The following is a 26704-nucleotide window of genomic DNA, read 5'->3' as shown; positions in this document are numbered from 1 at the left end:
GTCAAAGGAGACGCGAAGCGCGAACTTGCAAGACTCCACACTCGCAATCGCTTCGCGCCGCGATTCGCTCACGAGTTGGTTAATCTGTGAACTGTCATAATCTTCTATGGCGGCTACTTGATTATATTGGGTGCGAACCTGATCAACCAAAAATCAATTTGACAGTTCCCAGTTTGAATCAGTGCCTTGCCGCTAAATCGGATCAGCTGACGCTTCGGCGCCATCTTGCCGCGACCCAAACTGCGAAATCGCCGTGAAGTTGTGAGAGTGTGGACTCTACGTCAACATCGCGGTATGTTCGCTCCGCAAAGTCGCGCCGCGATTCACGCGCATAGTCTGAAGGGGGCTTTAGGTTGAATGTCCGACCAAGTGAGCAGCAAATACCTAGTTAGGTCAGTTGTGTCAGTCTGTGCCAAGAATTTTGGCTGTCAAATAAGCTGTCATTTAATTTCATAGTATTATTAGTAATTATGTTGCATGTATTTTTTTTTTAATTTATCGCATTTTTCGTGACACTTTCCTTGGGTAAATTACAGTAGTTAGCGTGCTTTTCTTTGGGAGGCCAGCCTCAATGGAACAATCAAAGTTAACGACTCTGGTACATACATAACCCGTTTTTATTAAGGTTCCGTAGCCAAATGGCATAAAACGGAACCCTTATAGTTTCGCCATGTCCGTCTGTCTGTCTGTCTGTCTGTCTGTCTGTCTGTCTGTCTGTCTGTCCGAGGCTTTGCTCCGTGGTCGTTAGTGCTAGAAAGCTGAAATTTGGCATGAATATATAAATCAATAAAGCCGACAAAGTCGTACAATAAAATCTAAAAAAATTTTTTTTTTTAGGGTACCTCCCCTACACGTAAAGTGGGGGTGAAATTTTTTTTATGCTTAAACCCTAGAGTGTGGGGTATCGTTGGAAAGGTCTTTCAAAACTAATAGGGGTTTTCAAGAAACATTTTTTGATAAAGTGAATATATTCGGAGATAATCGCTCCGAAAGAAAAAATAAATGTGTCGTCCCCCCCTCTAACTTTTGAACCATAGGTCCAAAAAATATGAAAAAAATCGTGGAAGTAGAACTTAAGAAAGACATTAAATGAAAACTATAGCGGACATGATCAGTTTAGCTGTTTTTGAGTTATCGCAAAAAGTTTTCCCTTCATAGTAAAAAGCCTTATTTTAATTAGGTACTGATTATGCAAATTTGCCTATTTGTTTAACTCGGGTGAAAGGTAGCGTTTCATCCCTTGGTTAACAATTTACTATACTTTAAGCTCCAGTTTAGCTTATTGTGACGGAAGAGTAACTACGGAACCCTACACTGAGCGTGGCCCGACATGCTCTTGACCGGTTATTATTTGAGTCTCAAGTACTAAAACATTTATCCCGCCTGTAAAGGTGCCGCGTAAAAATTATCTTTGGGTTCCCTTAACTTTGCGATGTCTACAGGAAAGACGCGAACATGTTTGCAAAAAAATGTGTATGACCCTAGCGTGGTTTGAGCCTACAATCAATCAATGAATCAAAACTTTATTGATAAAATATAGTTATTTTACATGTCAACTCATTATATCTATTTAATACCTACCTACCATCTCTTTTATTATTGTTACTAACTAACTTTTGCCCGCGACTCTGTCTCTATGGAATTAGTTATTCGGGTAGCGTGTTTTTTATCTATTATATGTTTTTTATTGATTCCCCTTACAACCTTCCTTATTTAAGAGAAAACCATAACCACTAGATAAAGTGTAATGATTAAACCATAAAATATTACTTTTCTGCCCTCCGGGCGGAAAATTAGTATGCGCACCACGCGAGGAAACGTAGGACATTCCATCCCGCGTGTTTGCCACCCTCGCCTTCGGCACGGGTAATAGTTTTACACGCGGCACGCAATTTCCTACTTTTCCTCCCTTGGGACACAAATAACTATTGCTTATCCGCGACACAGATCATATCTCTACATATAATATTAGCGGAAAATCGTTGAGCATTGGACTTTTTGTTTGCCGCGACATCTATTGTCGAGTAGCAGTACTGTGAGTTCCACTACTTGACGCTCGATGTAGACTACGAAAATAATAGTATTTTTGGTAACAAAACCGTTGTATAGAGTGAGCACTCTTGGTCTTCTTAATTCTCTTTGATGGTAGGGATGTAGCAGTGATGTGATAACAAACAACTAAATGTATATAATTTCATTTATTATAACATACACATTATTTACATTATCCACCAGCTCACAGAATAAATAATAAATCTTCCTACAAAAACGAGGTATGACAGCGATTCAGGGACGAATCACGTTGTCCTTTCTATGTGTGACACTATCCCTTTCAGCTATTTAGGGTGGTAAACATTCAAGTCATTATCTTCTCTGTGGTTTTGTACGCAAACGGACGTTAAGTTTTGCCAACCCTATACTCTGTATCTATAGGTATTTAAATAAAAGTAAACAAAATCTACCCTCAAATGGCTAATTAAGCCAGTTGAGGGTAGATGAAAATATAACATGATCAAATAATGTAGGTTAAAGTCAGTTCGTTCAGTCATAGATCCAGGCGGTTATGTATTTGGTTGGTTAACCAGTAAATATTATAACTACCCGAAAATTTACAAATTATTTGTTTACTTTTATTTAAATATCTAAAGATACAGAGTATAATAATTGCTCGGAGAAATGGTGAGCCGAACGGAGCCGACAACGCCCGAACGCTGCAGGTTCCCCCACTGCCGCGGATGGCTCTTTTCAAGTTAAGTAGCCTCTGGGTTAGACTGCCGGTTCGTGTACACTTCGGATGTGTTTCTTCAAACTTGCAGACGTCAGGAATGTCTGAAAATGAAGTCAAATTAGGCCGAAAAGATTTTTTTCTACTCCCGTACTTTTATTTGTCGTTTAAAACGTCGTGGACACATCTTTAAAACCCTACCTTATAGTTGTCAAGACAAGTCTTTAGTCTATTCCCCAAAAACGCATTTTTGCATGCACACAGTATCTTTTTGATACTTTTCGATACTTCGTGTAATGACCACTTAAAGAATATTGTATGAAATACAATGTTGCTAACCTTATTTTAAATGTCATCTGTGTCAAATAAGTGAACCATAGACAAGTTTTTTTAATTTCATTCATTCATTTTCCCGCCCGTACCCTACTCTATTCTTTGTTACTTCTTGAATGAGGTTATTGTGGTTGTCGAATATAAACTTAACTTTTGTGTTAAATAACAGTGTCTTTCAAGTTAAAATGGATGAAGACGAAAACTTAGTGTCTAAGAAACAAGAAGCCACTAAAAATTTTCTGCCTTCAAAATCGCGATAGATGAAATAAAAATATTTGTTAAATTTACAATTTTATTTCAAAGTAAGTGCTTGGTCGTAGAAAAAGTATTGTATGCAACGTTGTTTAACCGAGTCAAAAAATACTCGTGGCGTCTTTATCAATTTCGGCTTCGCCTCAAATTGTTACTCACGCCACTCGCCTTTTTTGACCTCTCTTAAACAACGGTTGCATAAAATGACCCGGACCCGGACCTTTTGGACCCGGGTACGTCCTTAAACTACGTCCACAAGAGAGGCATGGGAATTGTGAATGTCATCTCGCTCTGTGTGGTAGGGCACAGCACAGCGGATGTCATTCCAGATCTAGAGCAGAGCCCAACTGGGGAAGGACCTCGACCTTACAGAAAATCGCAGCCAAATAACACTAGACCCTCTCATAGTGTTGTGTTCCTGCTGGTGAGTAAGGTCGCCAGAGCTCAACGAGGGGTGGGAGGGGCCAGAGCTCAACGAGGGGTGGGAGGGGGTTAGGGTCGGCAACGCGCATGTAACTCCTCTGGAGTTGCAGGCGTACATAGGCTACGGATACTGCTTACCATCAGGCGGGCCGTATGCTTGTTTGCCACCGACATAGTATAAAAAAAAAAAAACTATAAAAAGCTATACACGTTGAAATTTTGACCACAGTTCATACTCTGCGTAGTGATTTTATAGGCGGACCAATGCCGAAATCGTGAAAAAAAATTGGCTGTCCCATAGAAGACAGTGGCATCCCTTCAGCCGAAATGTATGAAACAGCCAATTTTTTCTCACCTCAGCAGCTCGAACAAGTCTACTTTCGTCACTCCGGGGAGTGACAAAGATGTGTAAATGATGTGAAATGTGTAAGTCTAAAAATCGAAAATTGTACCATCTGGCAAAGAGTACAGGAGTCAGGTTCCCTCGTGTGCACGGAGCTGATGTGAGACGCCAGGAGTTTCTCTGAAGTGAAGCTTTTCAGGCAATGGTGGCATGAGTGACTGAAATATTTGATGGAATAACATTAATTACTTTATTATTAATCTGCTATTTGTAGACACTTTTAAAAGAGAACTATACATCATACAGAATTCAAAGATGAGCCTAATGATGTTGCTAATTATTTATTATCACCAATAATGATGATTATTTTTCAGATGACCAGTAGAAAAAAAAATATGCATACAATTTGGTCACCCTACTCAATGTGACGTCTTGTCGCTTTCCATACAGCGTATGTCAAAGTCATAAGGTGACCATGATTACTTAGTATAAGATTAATTTTACTTAAAAATAAGAAAATAATCACTAATTATATTTTAATCAAATACTACCATATGATAATGTGGATCATTTACGGTCAGAAAAAGCGGTTCTGGATCACGACCCAGAAATCACCCTGTATAATCAGGCTTTCGATAGGCTGAATGGTATTTCAGATGTTACATGAGTATGGTTTGAAACCATACTAATGCGATATGTGAAGTTCTGAAATACTAAGGCTATATTTTACTGATATTTATCATTCAGAAAGTTAACTGACCACCATTAAATTATAAGCCAGATGAGATCTACAGTTTATAGTTAGTAGAATAGAAAAAAATATTCAAAAACTTACGTTTTCTTTCCAACATGTGAAGCGCCTTCCAACAGATGCCGCCTTAGTCCTTTCCTTGTTTTATACGATTTGTCGCATTCGACGCAGTAATGTGGACGGGCTTGTGCGTGTGCAGCTAGATGATTCCGTAGGTTAGAGTTGGCAGCGAAAGAGCGTCCGCATAGCTCGCAGGTGTATGGTTTTAGGCCAGTATGCGTCCTGGAAGGGAGTAAAAAAATGTAATCTCTTAGTTTACAGTGTGTATTGATATAACCGGCATTGTATTTTGTAACATCATGGACATTTGTGACAGTTGTGACGTCGCACGGGTCATTAAATGTGACGTTTTGGGTTAAATCAAAGTATACATTGCTTGATGAATTATTTTATATGGAAAAATAAAAGTCATCATTTTTTTATAAAACCTATGAAAGTGTGTTCATTACAGCCTAAACTAACCCTTTGATTATATATTAGAAAGGGACAACATGATTCGTCCCTGAATCGCTGTCAAACGTCGGTTTTGTAGGAAGTGTCTTTTCTGTACGGTAGTTCTATTATTTATTTCTTACAAAATATGTATAACTTAAACTTACATCCCTCTAGTTAGGGCTCAAAAGTATGATTTCGAAGTTGGAAAGACCGTCGGCAATGAAAATGTGTATCTAATATTTAATTTTTGTCAAAAAGTTCCACTGCTTACTGTATTACCTGGTATGTATGGCGAGTCGCTGCTTGGTCTGAAACTTCTGATTGCAATACGAACACACAAACTTCTTTTCTTTTCTGTAGTGCACACCCCTTACATGGTTGTCCAACGAATTCTGATTTCTGTAATAAAGTTTAATATAACATTTACTTAAACTTCCAAGTAAACATGGACGTTACTTAAACTTCCAAGTAGGCATAAGCGTAGGAGTTGAAAATAGAGTTCTGGTTACTCTGGTTATAATATTAGCGAAAAATCGTTGAGCATTAGACTTTTTGTTTGCCGCGATATCTATTGTCGAGTAGCAGTACTGAGAGTTCCGCTACTCGATGCTAGATGTAGACTGCGAAAATAATAATCATTTTGGTACCAAAACTGATGTATGGAGTGAGCACTCTATTACTTCTTATTTCTCTATGATAAGGAGCACAAAAAATACTTCCACATTTATTTCTATATACCTACAAACAAATCTGTTATTTTTTTTTTGATTAATTTTCGCATTCCATTTATCTTTGTCACACTCGTTGTTAATCATAAGCTTGTCGCTTTCTCTTTCGGTGAGCGGGAGCTCGCAAGCACGTGCGCTTTTTAAGCCTGCCCAGGTGCGACTAAAGGCAACTTGTACAATTCGTCACAAGGTAAGCGCTTAAATTTAGGAACGTCTTTTTTTTATCGGTGTGGGAATGCTGTTACGCATCGTCCCCCTGCCCTGAGGTGGACCCATTTTGGGGGGTATGTGGGACTCACACCTCCCGTCTTTTTCCATTGGGAAAGAGGGGGAGGACCCTACGCACTAAACCCACACAGGCGTTTCCCACAGTATGCCGTTTGGGGAGGCGTCATGGGATCGCGAACATTCTACCACGATATTTTTTTGGAACGCCTATAACTTATCTTGAGTAATAATAAATCATTGCCAAGGAGTAGTATAATGTCTCACTTCGTGATTTATAAGTTTCTTTGGTTTGATAAGTAAAATTTTCTTTAGTATAGAACTAACATAGTTTTGTTACTTGCGTGTAGTAGGTACACAACTAAACCGGTAATTTATATTTCTATGTAATAGTTTTCTTAGTAACGTAGGAAGCTTTAGGCCTATTTTTAGTTCTTTTATTTAAGACATATTTGTAAAAGGTTGTTTTCTAAACAAATTAAAAAAAACTCACGTGAAAATCTTCCCGCAGAGCGAACAAACACCAGGAGACGCCTGGCCGCACTTACGCCGGTGGCTCTCGCAATCGCTATATCTGCAATTAAAGACAATCATTAACTAGAGGTCAAGGAAGCGTACTTGGGGCGACCAACCGGCCGTCGACCGATCGGGCGCCCCAGGTACCGCCGGTGTGATGTCGTGGAGGCGGAGCTGCGTCGGCTGAATGCCAATTCATGGCAGGAAACCGCGCTGGATCGGGACAGGTGGCGTTCTCTCGTTTCGGAGGCCAAGATTCTTTTTGGATCGCTGAGCCAAAGCAGTTAGTTAGTTATTAACTAGAGGTAGACCAAGATAAGTCGGCAGCGATTTACATAGCCCAGACTATGCAAGTATTCAAATAATTTAGAATAAAACTTGCACAGTCTGGGATAACTCTATGAAGAAAAGAAAGAAAGAAAATACATGTATTTAACGCCACAACACATACAGAGAAAATAAACATTGGACGCTAAAATAGGATCCACTCAGCATAATGCCGCGGCGATCCGTGGCGCTGTTTTTTTTTTCTCTTTATTTTGGCACAAACAGTCATTACAAAAAAGTTACAATTGTCTTATATTACATATAATATTGACAATACAGTGCCGAAAACGTATTAGATTATATTTATTAATTTTGTTGCAATGGACCTGAATTAACTTAACTATAAGAAGATGGAATTGAAAGAAGGAAAACGTTCAAGCGCTGACCACTGTCCCAGTAAATGGCACCATTAAACATAAGTTATTAAATAAGTGACAGTGACATGCCAAGCACTAGGACGTTCACCCTCGTAATTGTTTACTACCTACTTAATATCTAAGTATAAAGTGCAAAAAATACCCCACATAAATATAAGAGCTGTAACAAAACTAATAGACAGCACGCTCAAATACAAAAATGGCGATGGGCTGGACATGTAGCCAGGCTGTCTGACTCGCGCTGGACCTTGCAAGCTACCACCTGGAGGGGACCTGCAGGCAAACGACGCTCCGGCAAACCAAACAGTCGTTGGACTGATGACATTAATAAAATAGTTGGTAAAAACTGGAAATATATAGCTGCAAACAGAGATAGATGGAAGTCCTTGGAGGAGGCCTTCACCCGATGAGGGGTTCTTGTCCGCTACAAATAGTTAATCATTTGTTTATAAAAAATAATATGTTACTTAATATCTAAAAATTGACTGAACAAATAACAATCTAAATTAAAAGAAAAATGACATACCTACTTAAATTATGTAAACGCTGACTTAAAATTAATGTAATGTAATGTAATGTAATCCTGGACTCGAAGTAAAAGGCTTCTTTTTTTTTTATTTAATATCTAAGCGTGTTATCAGTGGGGACCTGACTTAAAACTATGATAGTGGAGGCACATACGTAGGGTTTCTGCTCGAGAATTCTCGAGGCGAGAAATCTCGAGAAATTTGACCTTCGTAGAGTCTTCTTCTTTCTTCTTTTAAAATATGGCTTCCATCAAATCTATGATGATTTTGCCAATGTCAAGTTTCGTTGTAAGTTTTAAGTGTGCTCGTAGAGCATGACGTTGTTCGGTAGTTGCTTTTAACACACACACACACACTTAGCCGTAAGTCATTACTAACATAATATGGATGTATTTGTCCGAAATAAATGCTTTCATTTCATTTTTAGTAAAGAGATAGCTGGACTTTACTAAAAGCCACGATGGATTGCCGGATGTTGATTAAAACATGGTTAAACGTGTTTCAAGATTAGTTTTTCATTAAGTGCACACTTCCACGATAGTTCACTGCATAATAAGCTATCAATACTACACTTTGAACAACATAAATGAGCAAAACACAAAAAAATATTCTCGAGACGTCTTGAATCTCAACGACAACCCCTTCGTCGAGTCGATGCTTAGGCACAACCAGTTTGGGGCAGCTTCTCAGTGACCTGATGCGTGAGTCCTTGACCCATTTTAGCTTTTCATATAGATAGTAGGGCCTCTGTAAATCTAAAATCTTCCTAACTGTATACGCTAGATGTTGCTGCCTTCGGTTTTCCATGTTTAACACTTTTTTTTTATATACTACGTCGGTGGCAAACAAGCATACGGCCCGCCTGATGGTAAGCAGTCTCCGTAGCCTATGTACGCCTGCAACTCCAGAGGAGTTACATGCGCGTTGCCGGCCCTAAACCCGCCCCCCCCCCCCCTCGTTGAGCACTGGCAACTTTACTCACCCGCAGGAACACAACACTATGAGTAGGATCTAGTGTTATTTGGCTGCTGTTTTCTGTAAGGTGGAGGTACTTCCCCAGTTGGGCTCTGCTCTAGATCTGGAATGACATCCACTGGCTGTGCCCTACCACACAAAGCGAGATGACATTCACAATGCCCATACCTCTCTTTTGGACGTAGTTTAAGGACGTACCCGGGTCCAAAAGGTCCGGGTCCGGGTCATTTTATGCAACCGTTGTTTAAGAGAGGTCAAAAAAGTTTTTTCGTTAAGAAATGGAGTAATGTGTTCTCTCTGTCTATGTTTGAAATGAGACAGTCCTGGGCAGTGTTGTCACATCTACCAACTTTTGGGTAGATCTACCTATTTTGCCTGCGTTCTACCTATCTACCTCCATCGGCCTGAAATCTACCTATTTTTCAAAATGGTACAATTGTTAGTAATTCTCAATACATGTGACGGAACTTTACTCAATTTCTACCGAATTTAGATTCGATGTAATGAAAACTTGCCAAAGAAACAGATTATACAAGCAGGTTCATTACCTACAAACAATGGAAATCCTCATTTTTGTTTCGATTTCTTTAATAAACACGTGTACTAACATCACAATATTAAAGACTAATAAATAAATTGAAAAAAATTATTAACATTTTTAATCATAAAAATGTACTTGCTATTGATTGGTACATCTACCTGTTTTTCATTTTAAAACCACCCATTTCTACCTATTTTTGCACCCTGTTCTACCACTTCGGCAAAATTGTATGTGACAACACTGGTCCTGGGTCAAACTAAATTTATTGTGTGTTTAAATAAAAAAATCGGTTTCTATCGGATACGCCTTTAGTTTTCGATCAAAATTGAGCCGTAACTTTTGTATAATACACAAATAATACGTAAATACTAAATTAAATACACGCATACCGTGTAACGACGGCGCCGCACAGACGACAAGTGAAGCGACGCGCATGTGCCAACACGTGCTGTGAGAGCACCAAAGCGGTGCTGAAGCGGAGGCGGCATAGCGGGCATTCATGAGGGCTGTGGGACTGAAAAAAAAAAAACAAAAACAAACTAAAAAAAAATGAAAGTTAGACATATTTTCGTTTTTTTTTTTCTATCAAGCCAACTCTACAGTTAGTGTCATCCACAATGATGCGCAGATTTGCCAAATTTAACCTTTAATAATATGACAATAAGAGTTAAGGCGCGCGTCTTCGTGAATGACATGATCTAATACCTTGGTATTTTTTGGTTGGAGGCTGCCTCTGTAAATAGAGTCTAGTTTCAATGTTAATTATTTCATGCCATTTGCCTTGATTAAAACGTGTAGGATTTTTATATAAAAACTGCATTTTTTGAGTACTACGTCGGTGGCAGACAAGCATACGGCCTGCCTGATGATATGCAGTCACTGTAGCCTATTGAAGCATGCAATTCCAGAGGAGTACCCGGGTCCAAATAAGGCTTATACCAACCTCCTGATGCCTCTGGTTGTGTTCTTCAAAAACATCTTTCGTCACAAAACTGATACCACAAAACTCACACTTGTACTTCCTGCTCAAATACTTCTCCGATTTCTTCTTCTCTTCCAATTCTGTTCTCTGCTCTTCTATGCTTAACACCTTCAGCGTAAAATTATACTGTTCACATTTAGCATATAATTTAGGATTAACTTTTCTTTTAGGTCTGTCTAAAATATCTGTATCGAGCGTTTCATCTGTGTCTTTTTCAAAATCATTAAATTCATCGTTTTCAATGTCATCATCAGCTCCATCAACATCTACTGCTTCTAATTTTATTTCTTCAATTTTATATTCACTTTCATATTCATTTACATTATTTTCAACTTGTACGTTTTCAGTTTCTTTTAAATGTTTTAGCTTGTTTTTAATTTTATGTTTTGTTTTGAGTTTAGTTTTTCTTGTGTCTTTTGTTGGTGAAGGAGGAATGTCTGTATGTTCGTTGTGGTGGAAAGAGAGAACAAAATGGCTTATTCTATGTTCTTCCTTATTCTGAAAACAAGGTATTTCTCTGAAATTAGATTATTTTAGTACATTATAATGAAAAATGTATTGATATAATCTCTTATCTGTTAAAATAGCTAGAAGAGAATTTTACTTAAATAGTAGGCAAAACAAAAAAATATCTATACACACTTTTTCACATTTCTCGTGCGAGAACAGTCCCCATAGTAAACGGAGAACGGCACATCTATAGTGCTGTATGAGTAGGTATGTTCGTCTTTTTGGGTATTACTTATACAGGGTGAAATTTTAACCACCAGCCATACTGAACAACTTTTATTATGGGACCAATGCCGTAATCGCGAAGAAAAATTCGGCTGTTTCATACATTCCGGCTGAGGCAGCCAAATTGTTTTTCAAAAATGTTGTCAATAGAAATATTTACATTAGATAAGTTAAAGTAAAACTTGTGGTTAATACTTGTAATTGTTGGTGCTCACCAGTTTGACCTGAGACAGGTAGGCGTGGGACTCCTCAGCAAGTTGCACCAGCCTCATAATCTTCTTTAACGTGGAACCGCACCACGCACAGAGCCAAGTTCTTATAGGATGTTCCTACAAAATAATATATGATAATGGTAGTTGGTGTAGGAATGTTAACACTAGCCAAAAATTTGTAAAACTGTGAAAATATCATTGACATATAGTTAAGCAGTGTCACTCACGAATAGGAGCCAATCGTGCAGTCTAACGCAACTAGGTGCATGCGTAATGCGAACTCATCGACCAATCACGTTGTGGCGTTAGACTGCACTATTGGCTCGAATTCGTGTGCGTGACACCACTGTACTGACCCCATTCTTATTGCCCATAAGGTCCTTGGATATAAATCAATGGAAAATAATTATAAACTATTTTAACATTTCTAAGGACATACAGAGCACCAAACCGAGTTAGTGGCAACTAGTGGGTTTTTTTTCCCAGTGGTAAAAGGTGGGAAAAAAATTCCCAGTAGTTACCACTGGTAACAACTTGGTGGTAACTAGTGGGAATTACCCAATTTGACAGGTTAACCAGTAAGTAAACACTTTATTGTACAAAGGCGAACTTATCCCTAAGAGGGATCTCTTCCAGTTAATCTATTCAATTCAATTCAATTTTATTTATTTCGGACCATGTCTGTGTAGTGTTAGTGTACATTCTCTTAATCCTATGTTAGTTAACTACTATACTAAATTATACACTAAGCCCTATACCTATGTTAACAAGATACATTTTGTGGTAACTCTGAGTGTCAAAAGTTACGTTTGTGTGCGAGAAAATTGGTCACTCTGTGTGGACCCGCCTATTGACTATAATGTGAATGTTGTAGGGTCAAAGCACTAGTTTTCGTCCACTAGACGACATTTGAATATAAACATACCTCACCACACAAGTTTTAACTTATTGCAATCCTTAATATCTAAACAATATAATAATATCTATGTACATAAAAATGATACATATTATTTGCATCTCCGACAAGTGGACGAAAACTAGTGCCTGGACGGAAACTAGCGCAATGACCCTAGTTCTATGGCGAAATATGTTAATAAATGAAAGAAAAATGTGAAAAGAACACAGGTATTTAAATTTAATTACGTGTACTCATGGATCATAGTTGTAGTACTGGACTAGTTAAATTAGTATCAACCAAAAAAGCTGCAAACAATGTTATTAAGCTTAGAAACAAATTAACAGTGGGAACATTCACTGTCTTGGGTGCAACTTGAAAATTAACTGTCTTGGTTTTTTCCACTTTTGATTTTGTTACTGGACTGTAACCCTTCGTGTGCTGAACTCCCGCAGCAGGAGGGAAATAAAATGGCCACATCTGCCAACCTCCATTTTGTATATTTTGCAGGGTCTTACGGGGGCTGGGCGGGCAAACACGCCATCTACCAATTAAACACAGTGTTCAATAGCGAGAGAGTGGACTGTAGTTCGAAAAAGGGGGGCGATAGGGAATGAAATTTAGGGGTCGGTTGAGCAAGAAAGTTGTGTTGCGATAAAATTAAATTACTGAGTTGAGCTTGAGTGTAAAAGAACAGTGTAGGGCGAAGTTACCTTCCAGTCCGGGAGTTGTGGAGTGAAATCGTCGGTCGCCGCTGAAGACCGCTGGTGGCGATTCCGGCTGTCCTTTGTCGCAAGCTAGAAGTAAGCTTAGAACCGTTACCTTGAGTCATCCAACTTAGACCTCGGATTTTCCAATTCACGGATGTGCACGGCGTCCTTCGGCTACACAACACTGATACTAAATATGTGCTAATAATGTTACTGGTAGTAGTGCTTTGGGTCAACGCGAAAATAATAACGAGAATAGCGGAACGATGTGATCTAGTGGTAGGTTCGTGACACACTGGCTCTGTCAACTGTATGACAGGGCAACAGTTTATTTTTTGAATATTTGAATGTCAACTGTGACATGGTGTTGCCACAGTGAATACAGAAAGTATATTATTAAGGCGTAACTGAACATTCCGCCCACCAAAATACACTAGTATTTTGACTAAGCGAAAAAGAACAATGTAAGTGGAACGAGTGCGATAATATTAAAACTAAACGAGGAATGGACAACACAAATGTAGCGCACTAAAGTGACTACGCAGGTAGTGGACACAGCTTGACCACAGGTCGTTTGTACAACCCTGTGGCAGTGCGCACAGTAACCACACGACAGATCCCGTCGGACCCGGGATGTGTATCGATAATGCGACCCAGTGGCCACTTCATTGGGCTCGTCTGCTCGTTCACAACGAGCACAAGTGCGCCAACTTCGACGTTAGGATGTCTGTCATGCCACTTCATCCGCTGCTGGAGAGTATGCATATACTCCTTCGACCATTTGTTCCAGAAGTCCTGGTGCATCTTCTGAAGCAACTTCCAGCGTTGGAGAGGGCTAACCCGAACGTCTGAGAAGTCTTCCTCAGGCACGACCGATAAGGGTTCCGTGGTGAGGAAATGACCCGGTGTCAAGGCCGACAGGTCGTTGGGATCAGTGCTGAGTGGAGTGAGTGGCCTTGAGTTGAGTAAAGCCTCGACTTGGGCTAAGATCGTCGAAAATTCCTCATATGTTAACCTTTGGTTCCCGACGACACGCGACAAGTGTGTTTTTACAGCCTTGATACCGGCTTCCGCGAGACCTGAAAAGTGAGGGCTGCCTGGCGGATTAAATTCGAATTTAATCTCGCTATGCGTAGCAGCATCTCCTACTAGACGTTGCAAAATGTTGCTCGCACCGACGAAATTCTTCCCCTGGTCGGACACCAATCTATTACACCGACCACGACGTGCGACGAAGCGTCGAAGCGCGGCGAGAAACGCGTCTGAGGACAGTTCAGTGACGAGCTCCGTGTGTATGGCCTTTGTCGAGGTGCAGACGAAGACGCAAATATAACCCTTGTAAGTTTTGTTTCCCCGTCCGCGACCCAGGGCTATGTCGAAAGGTCCTCCGAAGTCGACAGCAGCACTCAAGAACGCCTTGAGCTGAGCCACCCTATAAGATGGCAAATCACCCATGAAGGGCGCTGGAGCACCGAGTGGTCGGACACGGAAGCATTTCATGCATTTCGACGTGACTGCGTAGATAGCTCGCTTCGGGGACAGTATCCAGAAATGCTGCGATAGCAAATTCTGAAGCGTTTGGACGCCTGGATGCATGAAACGCTTATGATACTCGTCAATCAAAAGGGAGGTTAGCCGACTGTCGCGAGGTAGTAAAAGGGGATGTTTAACATCAAACTCGAGAGAGGTTCGCGACAGGCGTCCGCCCACCCTCAAGAGACCCGCGTCATCGAGGAATGGGGACAGTTTTTTGAATGACTTCGGGAGGGAGTTCGAAAGATTGTTCTTCACCTTCTCGATCTCCGAAGCAAAATGGCATTGTTGCACAAAACCCACGAGAAACATTAGAGCCTGTTTGATTTCCAGGGGTGTTAAAGGGCCTTCCAACAGGTTGTTAGACGTCTTTTTATTTCTCACGTTGTGCACGAAACGACGACAATATGCGAGGACACGTTGGAGTGTCCTCAGCGCCGAGAATTTGTTTATTAAGTTGTCAGTCCACGTCTCCTGCACTGAGACGGAGAGGACAATCACCTTGCGCTCTTCGTGTAGGACATCCACGTCGACTGACAACGTTGGTTTAGGCCAGTCAGACTTGTCCAGCACGAGCCAAGATGGACCCTTCCACCAGTTACTATGGTGGACCAGGTCGTCCGGCAAAAGCCCTCGCGACCCACAGTCGGCTGGATTGTCGCCAGTCCTAACGTGTCGCCAACAATCAGGAGGGATAATCTCCTGGATGTGACTTACCCGGTTAGCCACGAAGGTTTTCCACTTGGAGGGGCAAGACTTTATCCAAGTCAACGCAACGCTGGAATCAGACCATGCATAAACCTTATCGATTTTGTGGAGAGGCTCTAGAGCCTCTGCGACCGACGCTACTAAATCTGCAAGCAGAACTGCGGCCAGCAATTCCAAACGTGGTATGGACAACTTACGAAGAGGGGCCACTTTAGATTTACCACAAACCAGCTGGACGTACCGCGTTCCGTTCTCACCCGACGTTCGAATGTAGATCACCGCGCAAAATCCTCGCTCTGAGGCATCGCAGAACCCGTGGACTTCGAGCGAGACAAAATCCTTGACCATTCGGCGCGGGACTGACACGGATCTCAACGAGGGCAGCTGCGCTTTGAACTCTTGCCAGTCGGAGGCAAGGTTCTCTGGCGCGTCGTCATCCCACGAGACACCTGAGACCCAGAGCAACTGCATAAGATATTTCGCGAAGAATGTCACTGGTGATAAAAGGCCTAGAGGGTCAAAGATCCGAGCAATCTCCGAGAGAATGGTACGTTTAGTGCACCGACGATCTTCGACAGCCACCTGAAAGGTAAAGTCGTCCCCTTGAGGTAACCACGAGAGGCCAAGAATTTTTAGGGAAATGTCCCCAATGGAGTTAAACTCCCGAAAGTTCTCAGAATACAGGTCTGAGGTGGGGACACCATCGAAGAACTCCTGTTGGTTCGACGTCCACTTCCGTAAATGGAAACCACCAGAAGCTAATATTGTCGACAACTCTGACCGAAGCCTCCGGGCTTCTTCAACAGAATCAGCTCCAGACACCACATCATCGACATAGATGTCGCGGTCTAGAACTGTTGAACCGGAAGGGTATTCTGCTACCGATTCCTTGGCCAATTGAGCGATTGTTCGGAGAGCTTGGTAAGGAGCGGACGAAACGCCGTATGTAACGGTCAGCAGTCGATAGTCCCGGACAGGCTCATTGACAGACGGACGCCAAAGGACACGCTGATATTCAGCATCTTCCGGGGACACTAAAATCTGCCTATACATTTGCTTGACGTCGGCCGTGAAGACAACACTATGCCAACGAAAACGAAGGAGCAAGTGGAAGATGTTGTTTTGCAGCTTCTGCCCTGGCAGTAGCGCGTCATTTAGCGAGATGCCTCGGCTGTCCTTGGCACTGGCATCAAATACGACCCGAAGAGGAGTGCTGGTCGACGAGGGCCTCAACACTCCATGATGGGGAATGTAGAAGAACTTCCCCACATCCACCTTCGGGGGGTCACATTCCTCAAGGTGGCGACAGCTTTCGTAGTCCTTCATAAAGGCTACATAATTTTTGTAAAAATCGGAGTTACTCAATAACTTCCGCTCTAACGAGGAAAATCTCTTAAGAGCGATGGCCCGAGAGCCCGAGAAAGTGGGTTTGTTGGAAGTGTCAGTAAAAGGTAGAGGAACGACAAATCTACCTTCTTCTGTGCGACGAAAGTTAGCGAGAAAATATTCCTCGCACAACTGATCCTCCTTCGACAAAATGACAGTGTTCGGGGAGCTGACATCTTCCAACTCCCAGAACTTCTTAATAGAGTCGTCAATTGACAACTTGCCCACGACCAGTTGACAGCTGTTGCCACGGAACCGAGACCGACAAATCTCCGTAGCACCGTCACCCGCGTCACCCATCAAAATCCACCCGAAAATGGTGTTTAGGGCAGTCGCCTGGCCAGGGGCCCCACGGATTAAACCGGGGCGCAACGAGGAAGCGAAAATGTTGACATTCAGGAGCAAGTCAACAGGCCCTGGAATGTGCCAATAGGGGTCGGCTAATTCCAAGCCCCTAATATGTTGCCATGAGGAGACATCAATCTGTTCCGTTGGCATTTCTGGACAGATTTTTGGCAACAAATAAGCCTCCAATGACATAGAGATATCAGAACTTCCATGGCTTGGCGAAACGGTACATGACAATGTGCCACCGGGCCTAGCCTCCACTTCACCGATACCAGTCACAGAATGCTTCCCATATTCTGCCCGAAGACCAAGCTTTTGTGCACATGCTTCGCTTAAAAAGTTGCAACCACTGGCACAGTCAAGCAAAGCCCTTACCGCTACTAAGTCACCTTGGGCATTTCTCACCAAAACCTTGGCAGTTGAGAATAAAGAAGAAGCCGCAACATTACTTGCTACCATTGCCAGCGGACTTGATGTGTCTGATGGAGGTGGCGAGTTATTTACACCTACTGCCGGGGAAACAGGCACATTTGCCTTATTAAAATGTAACAGTGTATGATGGGAGAACCGACACTGCTCACACCGCTGTTTTGACTTGCAGGTCTTGACAGAATGAGACCCCGACAAACACAGAATACACAACTTGTTCTCTTTAACACACTTGAATCGAGCAGCGGGGTCATATTTAAGAAAAGTTGGACATGATGTAAGGCTATGAGCCTGCCCACAGATCACACATATTGGAGCGGAGACTACTAAGGCCATTTTTGGCTTACTCGAAGACTTACTACTACTAGGCTGAGGAGTACTAGCAACAAATCCCATTGACCCAGCAGCATCTAGCGCTCGGTGTCGTCTTTCAATAAAATCCTGCAACTTACTATATTCTGGGATATCATCAGAGTCATGCTCCAGCTCAAACTGCTCCTTCGTGTTCCTATCCAACTTCGACCACAGTAATTGTAAAAGTAAGAAATTTTTGTCCGGCAAATCAAAACCCTTCAAAATCGATAAGTTTTCAGTAAAAACCCTATGAACCCGTTGTAAGTCACTAGCCCGAGACGCTTTCACTGGCTCACAATGTATAAGTTTGTCATAGTATGTAGTTGCAATTAATCTAATTTTATTATATTGCTTGTACAGCGCTTCATATGCAACCTTATAATTATCATCGGTCACAGGATAATTCTTTATAAGGTCGTACGCCTCATTCTGCACACTCGATAGCAAATAGTGTAACTTTTCTACAGGGGCAATGTCTGTTCGCTTATCTACTAACGAGTTAAACAATTGTATAAAGGTTACCCAATTTTCAATTTTACCATCGAAAGCTTTAATTTGTAATTTTGGCAACTTTGGCAAGACTGGCTGTGGTGCCCCCGAACCTGCCGAAGCCCCAGCGAAAGATTGCTTTCCATTCTGCAACCGCGATCTCACTGCCCTAACTTTCGAGTCGAACATCGCGGTATGGGAGCAAATCTCGCGGTGCTCGCTTCGCGGAGCATTGCTTAGAAGCCTTATTTGTGCTTCATGAAAGTTCTTTGCAATTGTACACAATTCATTCTCGTCACATAAAGCTAATTCCGAATCCGATAGCATCTGTAAATACTCTATTCTCATCACTTGATAGTCACGAGCAATCATTACCGTGTCTACACCATCCTCTTTCTCGACAGATTTATCACCGTGCGACATGTTAATAAACACAAAACACTGCGATTATTACACAAAAAAAAAAAACTTCAAAACAAACTGCAATTCACTTAGCTTCATAGACATACAACATAACCTTAGCTTACACTTCAATGACTGACACTGACAGCTGACAGTTGATACTTGACAACTATCAAAAACGTTGCCAGCAATATTAACAAGTGACCGAATGATTTTATTAAAGGGATTCTGCTTCGGGCGTTTGAGTGGTGCACGTGCGCGGAATTGCTTGGGTTGCCTTTTTGAGAAAAAAGTTGTTGTTTCGGAGTGTAATACCTATTTGTGTGTGTTTTTGTCCCTCTGTGTTGTGTACTGTCCGTTTTGTGATTGTATTGTAAGTATTTACATTAAAAGGAGGAGGTGGCAACTACTCGCATGTGAGTCAGGTGCCCCCTTCTCCTAGGCTCTGCAAAATGGAGTCCGACCAATTTGATCCAGGGATCCCTGGATTCATTGAAAACCCACCTTCACCAGCTTACCACATGGAAATTGAGGAAACTCCGTCTGCGGTTTCCCTGGATCAAATTCTCGCTCCAAATGCCCCTACTAATTCAAACTTGTCATTAACTACCCCGAGCAATGCCCTCAAAATTAACAAAATTTCCAAAAAAAGAGAAATTGCTGCAGTTATTTCTGGAGGCTCTAATTTGAACAACCAGGACGATGTTTCTAAAATCCCCCGTACAGAGCATTATTTACTGGCTAATATGACACCTGCTCATGGCACCCCTCATCAGATAAATGCATCCTCCCAGCTGTCTAATCCAGCCCCCCCTGCTAATCAGTCATCAACCCCGACACATGGAGCTCAGAACACAGGTGTGGAGAATAATGAAAGTCCACCCTCTCAACCAAACTCCCAAGACATTGCCCTTACCCCCCCCTCCCAGTTTCAAACACGAAATGCGTATCTAGACTCTGATAAAGGTCCTTTTATTGTACATGTGGCCCGCGAAGCTACGGAGGCCGACTCCGGAGCTTACTTGCATCCGGTTAAATTTGGCCAGCTGCTTTACACAAATGGCGTGACTAATATGAAGGATGGTGGTATAAAAAAGATAGGTCGAAATAGGCTTAGTATTGAATTCAGGTCTGCTGCTGGTGCTAATCAATTTCTCTCCAGCTCTCTGGCCACCAAAAGCTGTAAAAAGTTTATTCCCTCCTACCACATAACGAAGACTGGTATTGCCAGAAATATCCCAACAGATTTTTCAAATGACGATCTCCCAAATTTGATAAGGACTCCATATGGCTGCGGTAAGGTTGTGAAGGCGAGACGATTAAATTTCAAGAAAAGGAACCAAGCTGACAACACTACCCAATGGGCCCCGTCAGAGACGGTGGTGTTGACGTTTGACGGCCAAATCCTTCCTGACAAGGTATTCCTTTTTAATTGCGCATTAGAGGTGGTCCCATATTATTACCCAACTGTCCAGTGCTACAAATGCTGCCGATTTGGCCACGTACGGGCCCAATGCCGTTCCCGCCCTCGCTGTTTTAAATGCGCTCAACCACACGAAGGTAACGAATGTTCTGCTACTCCTCCTACCTGTCTTAACTGTTCTGGTGAACACAAGGCCACAGACAAAGCCTGCACGGAATACACAAGGCAACAACATATCAAGAGGATTATGGGCGACGAAAGCATTTCATACCAGGAGGCCGAAAAAAAGGTACCTAGGGCCCGCAAGCCTTATAATGAAGCAGCTCAGACAGTCTCTTATAAAAAAACAACGTATACTCAAAGAAAAACCCCTGCCCCTTCTAATCCCCACGGGTATGACCAAAAAGCCCATAAGGCCCTAATCTCAGATTACAACGCCCCCCAACCTGCCAATGGCGTAATGTTTAGGAACACCGCAACCCGTCCCCCTAGTTCTCCCTCAGTCACTCCAGCGCACACTCAGATGATTTCTCTCCTTCATCTTTTGCCCATGATTAATTCGGTTATCTCATCCCTCGTATCAACTCTTCAGCAAAATGCTGTCAATCTACCGCCCAACGTTGCCAACAATCTAATGAATCTATCTCCCTTCCTTTCTGGTGGCCCTCTTCTTGGGCCTTATGAATATGGCTCTCAACTTCATTCAATGGAACATCAGGAGCATCAGTCGCAATAAGGCTGATCTCCTGTATGTCATTCAGAAATACAACCCTATCTGTTTAGCTATTTCTGAAACCTGGCTAAAACCTGATTCTATTTTCAATTGTCCTAACTATATCTGTCTAAGACAAGACAATCCAAAAGGTCACGATGGCTGCGCCCTTTTGATTAGAAAGGATATAGACTATTCTGTAATAAATTCTCCTTCTCACCCTTCGTTTTATATTGTAGCTTGTAAACTTTTAGACTATACAGTAATCTCTGCATATATTCCTCACCCCTCTTCCAGAATTATCAAGGACTTTTGGTCCGTTTTAGAGAATGTCCCCGGCCCTTATCTTATTCTAGGTGATTTCAATTGCCACCATACACTATGGGGTTCTCACCAAAACAATGCTTCAGGTCGTAAAATGCTTGAGATAATGGATTCTCTTAATTTGTGTGTGTTGAACGATGGTCGCCCCACCCGTCGTACTGCTCCATCACAGAATCCCTCAGCAGTTGACATTTCCATTTGCTCTCCTTCTTTGTCTTCTCTTCTTTCTTGGAGCACCCTGCCTTACAGTTTTGGCAGTGACCACTTGCCTATAATTCTTTCTTACTCTTCTGGCTTTAAACCCCGTTCGGCTCCCACTCCTCTCCAAAAGTTTAAGTTAACCAAAGCAGACTGGCCCCTTTTCTCTCTTACCACAGAAGATAAAATTAAATCTCTACCATCTGTCTCGCAGTCCAACTGCCTCCAATGTTACAATATATTTTGCCGGACTCTATTGGAATCAGCAGAACTGGCCATTCCCCTTAAAAACATTTCTGCTAACCGTCGACCTTCTCTACCCTGGTGGGATTCCGACTGTACCTCCCTCGTGAAGGACAGGAAAGCGGCCGAAAGGGCGTTTTCTTCTGTAATGACCATGGAGAACTACTTAAATTTGAAAAAGGTACAGGCTAAAACTAAAAAAACACTACTTTCTAAAAAACGGGATGGATGGACAAAATTCTGTGAGTCAATTTCCCCTTCAACTCATCCTTCTGTTGTATGGCGAAATATTAAAACTTTTCGAAATGCCTGCTCCTCGACGTCTCCGCCCTCATCTTCTTCTAATTCACCTTCTTGGATGGAGGAATTTTCGGACAGATTGGCTCCTCCTTATGTGCCTAATCTGTCCGAACTTCCGTCTTACCTTACTAATCACCCTGAAAATAACGACTTTCTTTCTTCTCCTTTCCTTATTTCCGAATTGCGTCTTGTCATGGACTCTCTTTCAGATTCTTCTCCCGGCCCGGATGGTATTGTTTATTCCTTTTTAACCAGATCCAGTCCGGCGGCTCTCTCCTATTACCTGGATCTTATTAACACTTTCTATAGCTCTGGTCTGGTTCCAGATTCTTGGAAGGAACAATTTGTGATCCCAATTCCAAAACCAGGCAAGGACTCCAACCTTGGAGCATCATACCGACCTATAGCCCTTTCGTCTACTCTCTGTAAAGTTATGGAACACCTGCTAAAAAATCGTTTGGATTGGTTTTTGGAAAGTCGAGGTATCCTTCCGCGTTTCCAATTTGGATTCCGGAAAGGGAAAAGCATTACTGACAGTCATAGCATCCTTTCCACCGACATACGCTTGGCATTCTCTAGGGGAGAGTCAATGGTTGCAGTTTTTCTGGACATTTCGGCCGCATATGATAACGTTCTCCTTTCAGTGCTCAGAGACAAAATGTCACAACTGAGTATCTCTCGTAAGGTAGTTAACTTCATCTCTAATTTGCTGATGTTCAGAACCATTCGCGTGAGATGGCAGGGCGAAGTGCAGGCCATCCGGCACACTTGGAGGGGGCTCCCTCAGGGATCAGTCCTGAGTCCAATACTTTTTAATATTTATTCTTTTGACTTGGATAAGTCTGTAAATTGGGCTTGCAGAACGCTACAATATGCGGACGATGTGGCAATCTACTGCACTGACAAAAGCCCACTCCGGGCTGCGGATATGGTCAACGGAGCCTTAACATCATTAGGGTCGTGGTTAAACGTTCATGGTCTCTCCCTATCTTCTGCTAAAAGCTCGGCCATTGTGTTTTCTAGAAGTCTTACTGCTCCACCATGCCGTATAGTTTTTAACGAGGAACCCATTCCCATTGTAGATTCCGTAAAATTTCTTGGGGTATTCTTTGATCGTCGATTCGTGGGATCCTCTCATCTCTTATACATCGCTAAAAAATGCGAAAGGAATTTAAATATCCTAAAGGCTCTCTCGGGCTCTTGGTGGGGAGCCCATCCATACTCCCAAAAACTCCTATACAACGCTTTTATTCGTAGCCTTTTAGACTTCGGCACTTTTATCTTTGAACCATGTAATAAGGCAGCGCTTACCGTATTAGAACGCATCCAAGTGAGGGCTCTTAGAATAGTCACCGGGGCCATGAGACCGTCCCCAAACAGAGCCGTTCAAGTAGAATGTGTGGACCCGCCACTAGATCTGAGACGGCAACTACTTGCTGATCGCTTTTTATTTGGAATCTCTGCCCTATCGTCCCACCCATTACTTCCAAAAATTCGACTTCTTCAATTATACTCGTCCAGTAAAGCTTACTGGCGCAATAAAGAAAAACCTAGATTAGTCAACAGCCTGGAGAGACTAGCCGCTCTCAGGCCCCCTATTATTAAATCTTCTTCTCTTCCTATTTATTCCGTTCCTTTCGAGGCCCTCACACATTCTTCCAAGGTAATAACTAATATTGGTATCGATAAGGGATCTCCGTTGGCTAACTCAATTTTCTCTAAATTTGTTATCAATCACTTCCCCTCTTACCGGCTCTTTTTTACTGATGCGTCCAAATTAACGGATCAAGGATGTGTGGGAGCGGCCTTTCTCCTTGCTAACTCACATATCATGGCTAAATTCAAACTTCCCCCCGAAGCGTCTGTATTTTCTGGTGAATGCTTGGCCCTCTTAAAAGCTCTAGAATATATTTATACCCATAAACTCTCCAAATCAGTTATTTTCTCAGACTGTCTCAGCGCACTTCAATCCATTTCTTTGCGCCCTTTTAAGAATTTTGCATGCAAATACCTTACCTGCCAACTAAAACACTTGTCGTACAAATGCCATTCGGCGGGGTTGGAGGTTGTTTTTGTTTGGATCCCTAGCCACTCTGGTATAGTAGGTAATGAGAGGGCGGACAAAGCAGCCAAAGAGGCTATTCTTGATGGCGATGACTCTTTTTATAAAATATTCCAACCAGATGCTCTGAGCCTTCCTTTTAATTTCATGAGGAAAAAATGGTCTCTCCGCTGGTCCCGAGCCAAGAAATGTTTCTATTCAGAAATTCAGTCAACCATTCCATCTCGTCCATGGTTTTTCAAAAATAGATCACTCTCTAAAAGGCACACCAGTATCATCATTAGACTGAGATTGGGCCGAGTCTGCTCATCTGAGCAATTATACATTTTTAAAAAGAAAGATTCTCCCATGTGCGATTGTGGAAACGAAGTAGGCAATATCGATCATATTTTCTTTAATTGTCCGATTAATAACAAACCCCCTGACCTATATTCATGTCTGCCAAGACTTAACGTACCGTTACCCGCTAATATGGCCTCACTTTTATATCTAACTGATAGCAAAAAAATTATGTGCGCCGTAAGCAAATTCATGACTAATAACAACATAAAACTATAAATACATACGCACACTTTATGTTTATTATTATTAATGCTCCATGTGCTTTAAATGTCTCATTTTTCGATCAAATGGTTCAAAATTGGTGGTGGTTTATGTTAAATTGTGTTCGTTGTAACTTGTTCCAGGTATTACACAAATTACCGATATCCTTATGTTGGACTTCTTATGATCTTCCCTCATGTCAGCCGTGTGAAGCTCGATACTCGTTTTTGGCAGAATTGTGCTTAACTGCGCGGTAGCCATAGACAAAAGAGTGAAAGTGAAAGTGAGTGATTTTATTAAAGCACCACTACACGACCAACTTTCTTGCTTACCCTCGAACTTTTTAATAAGTCTACCCTAAATTTTTAATGCAAAAGATGACAAAACAAATTTGAGTAAGCAACTATAAAACGAGAAACGACAAACCATAGGTACTTTATCAAACTATGCGGATCGAAGGCCAAAATGTTCAATAGCGAGAGAGTGGACTGTAGTTCGAAAAAGGGGGGCGATAGGGAATGAAATTTAGGGGTCGGTTGAGCAAGAAAGTTGTGTTGCGATAAAATTAAATTACTGAGTTGAGCTTGAGTGTAAAAGAACAGTGTAGGGCGAAGTTACCTTCCAGTCCGGGAGTTGTGGAGTGAAATCGTCGGTCGCCGCTGAAGACCGCTGGTGGCGATTCCGGCTGTCCTTTGTCGCAAGCTAGAAGTAAGCTTAGAACCGTTACCTTGAGTCATCCAACTTAGACCTCGGATTTTCCAATTCACGGATGTGCACGGCGTCCTTCGGCTACACAACACTGATACTAAATATGTGCTAATAATGTTACTGGTAGTAGTGCTTTGGGTCAACGCGAAAATAATAACGAGAATAGCGGAACGATGTGATCTAGTGGTAGGTTCGTGACACACTGGCTCTGTCAACTGTATGACAGGGCAACAGTTTATTTTTTGAATATTTGAATGTCAACTGTGACATGGTGTTGCCACAGTGAATACAGAAAGTATATTATTAAGGCGTAACTGAACACACAGAATTATGATGTTTCTATAAGCCTAAAAGTTAGTTGATGATACTGACCAGCTGTAGCCTATCCTTGTCTAATGATCTAGCATTAGTTTATGTCAGAGCATAACGAAAAAAACTTTTCATCAAGAAAAAGTACCTAAAATTGTCCCACAGCCAACACCGGCAGACAAGCCTATATTTCTTAACTAAATAGCGGGAGAATGGCAACGTACAGACCTGTACAAAATGGTGTCTGACACTCGAAGGGATTGGTAGTTTACGGAACTATTTGTACTATGACTATTGTTACTGAATTAATGGTATGGGTATCCAAATTTCCTAAATCAGACACACTTCAGAAATAGGCGAGTATGCTGACGTGCCTTGCGTCCACAATGCCTCGGGCGAAGCACGTCTCCAGAGACCGAGCTGCTTCGAGCGGCAATTTCCTCGCGGCTCGCTCCGCGTGGAACCGAATAATAAACAAAAGCTTGTAAATACGTACATGTATCCCCAAAACATGACTAAAAAACTTATTCAGAGGTGGGTTATTGAACAACCCAGTCTGTGTCTTGCTGTTCAAACAAATTTTACACAATTTCAACTCAGTTTCACTCATATTTAAAGCATTTATTAAATGTTTATAACTATTTTAGCAGCGTAGAATCTCATTTCATTTTGACAAGTTTTTTTTTTTTTCTATGTATGGTTTGACAAGTTTGATTGCTTCGTTCAACAACAATAAAGGCCAGTCCGGGAGGCCTGCCGCAAAAATCGAAGTTCGTCAATTTTTTCTCAGTCACTCTAATTACGTCTTAATGAGAGTAAAAGAGAAAGATCCCCGCAATTTGCGAATTTCGATTTTCCCGGTAGGCCCCCAGAGCTACAACCGCGAAAATCGAAATTCGTCAATTGCTGGCATTTCTCTCTGTCTCTCCAATTACGTCTTAGTGAGAGTAAAGAGAATGATCCTCGCAATTTGCGAAATTCGGTTTTCACGATAGGTTCCCAGACGCGACAATGAAATCTCAATAGCATAAGCCCCATCCGTGAACTTTTGTGGTTAGGGAGTCCGTCTTTATCAAGCCTGATATCCTGATTTCGGACCCGATATCGGGAAGTGTAGATGTAATTGGCGCTTGATTGGCGCTTCAGGCCTGATAAAGTGTG

At 41.9% G+C, this 26704-nt stretch overlaps 1 protein-coding gene and 2 long non-coding RNA genes across 5 annotated transcripts in view; 2 read left to right on the top strand and 1 right to left on the bottom strand.

Annotated features, from left to right (window-relative positions):
• Positions 1-9625, top strand: part of LOC133532515 (uncharacterized) — a 93448-nt gene extending 83823 nt beyond the window's left edge. The window contains exon 2 of the long non-coding RNA XR_009801713.1: positions 9329-9625. This is a non-coding gene — a long non-coding RNA (uncharacterized LOC133532515). The remainder of the gene's footprint in view (positions 1-9328) is intronic.
• Positions 2244-26282, bottom strand: LOC133532487 (gastrula zinc finger protein XlCGF26.1-like). 3 transcript variants are annotated; one of them, XM_061871189.1, is made up of 10 exons: positions 26040-26199; positions 12723-12906; positions 11471-11584; positions 10482-11018; positions 9928-10052; positions 6769-6849; positions 5602-5721; positions 4912-5109; positions 4186-4294; positions 2244-2829 (listed from the first exon to the last, which is right to left on the bottom strand). In XM_061871189.1, exons 1-10 carry the CDS (start codon positions 26054-26056, stop codon positions 2767-2769), a joined length of 1548 nt encoding a protein of 515 aa, XP_061727173.1. In that variant the 5' UTR covers positions 26057-26199; the 3' UTR covers positions 2244-2766. The 3 variants fall into 3 exon arrangements, with proteins under 3 accessions (XP_061727173.1, XP_061727174.1, XP_061727175.1); XM_061871190.1 differs by lacking the exon at positions 12723-12906 and having other exon boundaries at positions 26040-26282; XM_061871191.1 differs by lacking the exons at positions 12723-12906; positions 26040-26199 and adding an exon at positions 25772-26020.
• Positions 6771-7959, top strand: LOC133532516 (uncharacterized). The gene is made up of 2 exons (XR_009801714.1): positions 6771-6878; positions 7097-7959. It is a non-coding gene; the product is annotated as an uncharacterized LOC133532516 (long non-coding RNA).
• Positions 26283-26704: the final 422 nt, after the last annotated feature.

The sequence above is a fragment of the Cydia pomonella genome, chromosome 27 (assembly GCF_033807575.1).
Source record: "Cydia pomonella isolate Wapato2018A chromosome 27, ilCydPomo1, whole genome shotgun sequence".
Lineage (NCBI taxonomy): Eukaryota > Metazoa > Arthropoda > Insecta > Lepidoptera > Tortricidae > Cydia > Cydia pomonella.
Note: the sequence above shows the minus strand (reverse complement) of the source record. Positions and strands in the feature narration are given on the sequence as shown.